General features: G+C 30.7%; 1 protein-coding gene across 1 annotated transcript; it reads left to right on the top strand.

Moving 5' to 3' along the window:
* Nucleotides 1-211: 211 nt before the first annotated feature.
* Nucleotides 212-6,138, top strand: Bm2942 (MBOAT family protein; the record flags this gene model as incomplete). The annotated part of the gene is made up of 13 exons (XM_001898382.2): nucleotides 212-269; nucleotides 2,076-2,188; nucleotides 2,517-2,662; nucleotides 2,997-3,074; nucleotides 3,602-3,701; nucleotides 3,898-3,998; nucleotides 4,129-4,261; nucleotides 4,590-4,794; nucleotides 5,002-5,105; nucleotides 5,200-5,291; nucleotides 5,374-5,482; nucleotides 5,675-5,826; nucleotides 6,015-6,138. 13 exons carry the CDS (start codon nucleotides 212-214, stop codon nucleotides 6,136-6,138), a joined length of 1,515 nt encoding a protein of 504 aa, XP_001898417.2.
* Between the last annotated feature and the right edge of the window lie 556 nt (nucleotides 6,139-6,694).

Raw genomic sequence — 6,694 nt, 5'->3', positions numbered from 1 at the left:
ACTATTAGAGACAAATATTAAGCCTAAAATGGTGTGGTAATTGATTGCATGACGTTCTCGAAATCGTCATTGTCATCATAAATAAAAAAAAGAAAAAAAATACGCCTAAGACATCAAAGGCTCCACACCGACTGCTGGTAGTGTCCAGATAAAAAAGATTATTTCTTAGCAATTTAAAGTCAATAAAATATTGCTTGCAAATCATGCAAAAATGCATCAGGACAAAATTATACCTACTCGCATGTATTTACCTCTATCTCCCTGCTCAGGTAATTTTATTCCGGAAATACAGAAGCAGAGAAATTGAAATTTTGACATCTTAATTTATAACCTTGAATAAGCTTTTCATATTTAGGATTATAAATTCAGATAACAAAATTTCCAGCGTTTTTTGGGAAATGACTGAGCTAAATATATTAGTTAACTTACACAGTTCACTAAAGATTTCACATACAACACTATCATAAAAATTGAATTCGACGTAACATAAATAGTATCTGCTATTTGGACTGTCATTAGAGACGTTCAGCTTTGGTTTGCTGGAATTGAAAACTGATGACGCCTACAATAATCAAATCATTTCGTTTTTATTCGTTGCTGTATTTGATGTCAAAAAGAATAAACAAACTTTCTGGTAACCAATTAATTTACATATTAAACTTAAAATCATTTCAAGTTTGGATTTCAAGAAAGTTTACAAATTTCTTTTCTACATTATGAATAAATTTGCCATTCTTACCAAATAGTTCATTTCAACGATCAGAAAAAGAAAATACTAGGCCCTAATGGTACAGTCATTGCCATTCTCGGTAATAATTTTCTGCAATTCAATCAACACAAAGCAAAATAACGCACGCGGAAATTGCGTTGTGATAAGCGTCTTAAGCTAAATTAGAAAAAAAAATGGAAGGAAGGAAACTGATTCAGTCCTTAAACCCTAAACTCATCGTATCATGCTAGCAGTTCTTATTGCGCCTTTTTTACTTTTATGGAAAAAATGAGTGAAATTTTATGAGTCTGAAATTATTTTCAACGAATAATAGCAACTGTCCATCACAGTGTCTCAAAGGATAATGAAAGGTCACTCAAATAATGGACAAGGTAAATTGAGGAAATTTTCTGACATAGCACTAACTTAACAAGCATTTGGATTGTTCAGCGACATTTGATAATATAAATTGATGGATAGATTACTGTTAAATAGAATTACTGTTAACAAAACGATTAGAAGTGAATATATGCCTTTCTTTTCAAATAAATGTAAATAATAAACCATTTTAGTAATTGCAAGTTTATAAAGAATATTATCTTACATTACCTTCCATCCATAATAGTTATGCAAAAGAATGGATGGAGTAATGCAAAAAGAGAAGAAATGAAAAAGTTTTATCAGGAAGAACTCTTTAGACTAAAAATCAAATTGCTTTCCATGTATTAATAGTTACAATCAGTTTTAAAATAAAAATAATAAAAAGGACAGTGATGAGAAGCTTATGCGCTTGAAGGTATGCCAATAGATAAGAGCTATTGGAAGTGATAAAAAGCAGAAAGTTTAGTAGGGTAAAGTTCCTATTCTTGATCATTTGTCATATCAGTCTTATTATTGCTATTTGTTATCACTACCTTAGTTTTTTCCTATTAACAGCTCGAAAGCTTAGTTACAAGCATCAGACAATATGCACATTGACTATTGCATTTTGGGTCATCAAAGTGGCGGAATTAGAGTTGTTCAAATTGATATGGTTAGGTGATGTGTGGTCTGTAATTAACTAATGGAGATGACAGAGGTTGTGAAATATTTGTCATATGTGGTCCATTCTCGATGAACCGTATGATATGTAATCTTTTAAAAGCTGGATGCTTGAATGTAGCTTATTTTAGTGCTATGATTTGCTAATTTATTTCTTGGTAATGTGGTAAGTAGGTTAAATTCTTCCAAGTACATGGCGAAATTTCACAAATTGATTTAAAAGTTACTCCGGGAACTGTATTCATATCTGCATTACCTATTTAAATTGTTCCATTCAGAGATATATAAAATTACTTCCGGTCTTATCTAGTATATCTTTTTTCAGTTATTACTACTAGTTTTGGGAAAATTGTGAATATGCCAGGTACGCATACATTCTACGATGGCTCGACTGTTTTACAGTCCATTGCTGATATAATCGGTCTTGAGGTTGATAAGGTAAGTCCACCTTGTTTGGATTTCTAATTTCCGTTTATACTCAAGACATAATGCAGAAATTATTTTGGTCTTTGGTCTTGGAAGTTGCAAAAAAAAACACGGGGATTTTCAAACTGTAACGCTTCATTTCTTCACAAATAATTTTGCCATTTCATCCATCAGTTTCTATCTTTGCAGACATTAATGTTTAAGAATTTTGATAAACTATGGGGTTTAGTTATTCAGTGTAATATTTTTAAGTCGAGGGAAATGAATAGTCTTCTTTTGCCTATAGGAGAGTTATGTAATACTTATCGCGTATGGCTCTCATATGATTATTATTATTCAGGTCAATTTGCTTTTGTGTCAGCTTATATCGTTACCGTTTGCATATTTCCATTATCATATGTTTACTTCGACTGCAGTTTCGCAAACAGTACGTATTGCATGTCCCACAATTTTGGGTTTAATGTTCTGTTACTTTTGTTTTGGAAAGTATGTTTTTTGTGTTTCTTTTTATGCGAGTAATCCAGTAGTTAGATCTCATTATAATGTATTAAAAGATATCTATAACATATTGAATATGTCTTTTGAGGATCTCACTTCCGAATGGTTGTTGTGCACTGTAGTTATAGATATCAGAAGATATCTATAAGGCTGTGCTTGAGACATGTCCAAATTCTGTCTAAATAATTAACAAGTCAGGAGTAAAGTTTAACGAGCAAAACACGTTACTTTGTAATCTTTGGATGTAAAGTTAATAGAGAGTTATCAAAACTCCTTCGTTGTCTAATTTCCATAACTTTTAAAATTATCTGTATCTTTTCAGTGCATTGAAACATTTGATATTACTGGTTGGCTTGTCATATATAATTATGCGTTTGTCTCCTCCAAGAATTGTACACAAGTAAGTTCATTTAATTTAAGACTGCATGAAGTTTCTCTAGAAATGCAATTTTTAATTCATTTGTTGTAAGATTAATGTTCTATTCATAAGTAGCTTATAGCGTTACAGGATGGAAAAGCAAGTTTTCATTTGCATTGGAGCATGGAGAAGTAAATACACATCCTTTTTAGGGGATAGCAAAGCAGAATCATATAAACAAAATCATATAATTTTTAGAAAATAGAAGTTTCGATGAAAAGGATTGAGTTCGTGATAATAATTGATCAGCAGTGTTTTTGCATACTATAACTTTGGAATAATATTAATCATATTGCATATTATAAATTGGGCGTAAAAAAAGCGACTAAGAATTATGGATATAATGTAGTATATATATATATATATATATATATATATATATATATATATATTTTTGTTCTCTTGGAACTATATTTATAGGATACTTTCTAGGATCTGATTGTTCCTAATTTCCGATATAATTGAAACAGTTCTTATTTAGAGACAGTTTATCATGTTTTTCTTCACAGATGCATATTTACATTCGCTATGGGTTACCTCGTTTTTCTACATTGGTATCGTTGGTATGTATTGACTGCTTACTATCTCGATATTACCGGTCCAATGATGGTTAGTTGTTTGTTTGCTTGTTTTACCGTTATCACTGTTGTTAGAAATGTGGGGAGTTTCAGAGTCATCAAAGAATGATTGTTTCTTTTATAAATGCTTTTTTCAGATCACAAATCTTATAGATTATGTACATTTGTTAGGAAAAAAGATGCATAATAGATTTCCATTCGGATATGCATTCTTCTCTGTTTTTTAGATACTCGTTCAAAAAATCACGATGCTTGCCTTTAATTTGCACGACGGGAAAGTAAAGAGAAGTGAGGAGTTAAATGATATGCAGAAAAAAGAAGCCCTTAAGTAAGTACTGAATTTTGCTTTTAGCTTATTTTCATTTTTATCACTTTTTGAAGACCAATTTTAGATTGACCTCGTGTACAACTGCGCCATTCTTAAAGAAAACATTCCGATTTTTCATTATTTATTTCAGCTCAGTACCTGATATATTGAGCTTTCTGAGTTATATGTTTCATTTTCAAGCAGTATTAACAGGACCAGCTTGCTTTTACACCGACTATATGGCATGGATTAATGGAACAGCGGCTATTGGTAAGGATGGGAAGGTTAGTAATGTTTAACTTTATTTTATGTTGAAAGTGGTAATGTCGATCATTCAATATATGCTAAGGTCAGAAATATTCAGAAAAATAAGTCTTGAATACTTGGTATCCATCTAGTAATTTATTTTAGATGAAAATATAATCACAGAGTGAAATAATGTCTGGAAATGAGAGTTCATTAACAAAAGCTATGTCCTAGTTCCATGCAGTAAAGCGACCTTTCATTGGATTTTTTATTTAACTGACTAAATTTTATTGCATACTGCTGCAATCAAAGAATTTAGAGAAATAACATTTTAGATCAATTTATAACTTCTTAATTAATTTGTAGATTGAGAAGCCATGGCATGTAGTATTAATCAAATTATTGCAAGCAGGGGTGTTTATGTTATTATATGTTTTTCTTGGTGATCGTTTTACTCCTGACATTATCATTGATAAGAAATATATGAATCTGAATTGGATTCAGTGGATATTTGTATTGTACATTGTAATGGCATTTCAACGTGTGCCATATTATGTTGCGTGGACTTTAGGTTAAATTTCTTTGCTACACTTTTTTTTTTCTTATGGTGTTTCTGTATGAATTGTAGGAGTCATGGAGTTTGTCATCAGTTTAATATTATCGCTGTCCTTTATGTTCCTTTACTACAGTCCAATTCCTCTCGTTTGATGAATAATGAAGGCTAAAAAAGAAATTTTTATTATTTTTGCTATTTAAAAATAGCTGTGGAAATTTTCAGCTGATGCAATATTTAATTTAAGTGGATTCGGGTTTAAAGGTTATGATTCAGACGGGAAACCTCAATGGGATTTAGTTTCCAACGTCAAGCCATGGAAAGTGGAGGTATCATTTTGATATTTCTTAGTTGTTGAACTACATATTCGTTGCATTGAGAACTGTTTTTCTATCTAAAAACTAAGCTGTTAATAACTTCCAGACAGCGTTAAATTTCAAAGAAACATTAGAGGCATGGAATTGTTGTACGATGTACTGGCTGCGACGTGTTGCATATGATCGTGTTCCAAAAGGGTATGTATGCTTTTTGTAAATATTCAGGAAAACTTTTCTTTGTTGTGTATTCATCATTGTACACTTTGCTAAAGTTTTTCAGGTATCGAACTTTATCGACGTATTTATTATCAGCAGTTTGGCATGGCTTCTTTTTGGGTTACTATGTCACTTTCTTGACTGGAGCTCTGTTCACTGTTTCTGCACGAACGGTATTTTCACATTTTAATTTCATGTTAGCATGCATAAAATTCAAGTTAAACTTATGATAATATGATTACTGTTATAGATTAAACAGCAAAACTTAGTTTGAAAAAGTGGATGGACTGAAGAAAAATATTTATTGGAGTTTTATACATGGGCCAGTATTCCATGTATTCAATGTTTTTCTTCTTTAAATTCAGATACGTCGTTGTTTACGTTGGCGTTTCCAAAGAAATGAATTTCTGCGACGTTTATATGACTTGCTTACATTGGTTGTAACCAAAATTGTTCTCTCGTATGCAACATTTCCATTTGTTATGATGCATGTCGGTCCTGGTTTATATTTTTACAGGTATTATTTAAATTTTTCAGTAAAATTTGGAAAATTACTAAATATCCTCTACTGTACAGTTCATTTTGATTTACGAACCTATAAAAACTTAAAGTACAAAACCAAAAGTAATTTTATCGTATTAGGGTAAAAAATACTCATATTTTTTTGCATCTTGCACTGTTTGTTTACTAAAGTTCAATTTTCAGTCGCATGTATTTCTGCTTGCATATAGTTGCTTTTCTTGCCTTGTTTGTCCTGCCACGAGTAATGCCTCCAGAATCAAAATCAGTTCAAAGCAAAAATGATTGTGATACGAAAAAATTATCATAATTGTTGAAGTTAGTATCTCGGCAACACTTTTTAGGAGTCTGCAAAATTTTCTGCATAAAATTTACTGTAATAAGAAATAATGACCACATTTCAATAATATATAAGGTATTGTTTTTTTTTTTTTTTTTTTTTTTTTTTTTAATTAGTACCAGTGCTATGGTAAATTCCTGTTACAGAAACAAAATATAAATATTTTCAATATACTGTTTAATTTTATAATGTTGTATTGTTCAGTTTGGAGCTCTCTTTTCCTAACTTTGTATTCTTTTACATAAAAATATACATTTGTGGTTTTTAACCATTCAATTTTCGCTGTTTTTCTTTTTTACTGTTGAGCTCTCTGTGTGAATTCTTTGGTTCCTTCATTTGTTTTTTATGTTCGAGATTTGTTTTTCATATATTTCGTATCATTTGTTTTTCTCATATTGCAGGGAAAGCTTGTAGTTTTGCTTAAAATGTATTGCTGTTGATATAATTATTTTTTATATGCTCAGTTTTTCCTTTTTTCTTCCGTTTTATTAAATTTCATATCTAGTCTTCTCAGTGTCATTTTTTC

Source organism: Brugia malayi (genome assembly GCF_000002995.4).
Source record: "Brugia malayi strain FR3 genome assembly, contig: Bm_v4_ChrX_scaffold_001, whole genome shotgun sequence".
Taxonomy (NCBI): domain Eukaryota; kingdom Metazoa; phylum Nematoda; class Chromadorea; order Rhabditida; family Onchocercidae; genus Brugia; species Brugia malayi.
This window is presented reverse-complemented; position numbering and strand designations above follow the sequence as displayed.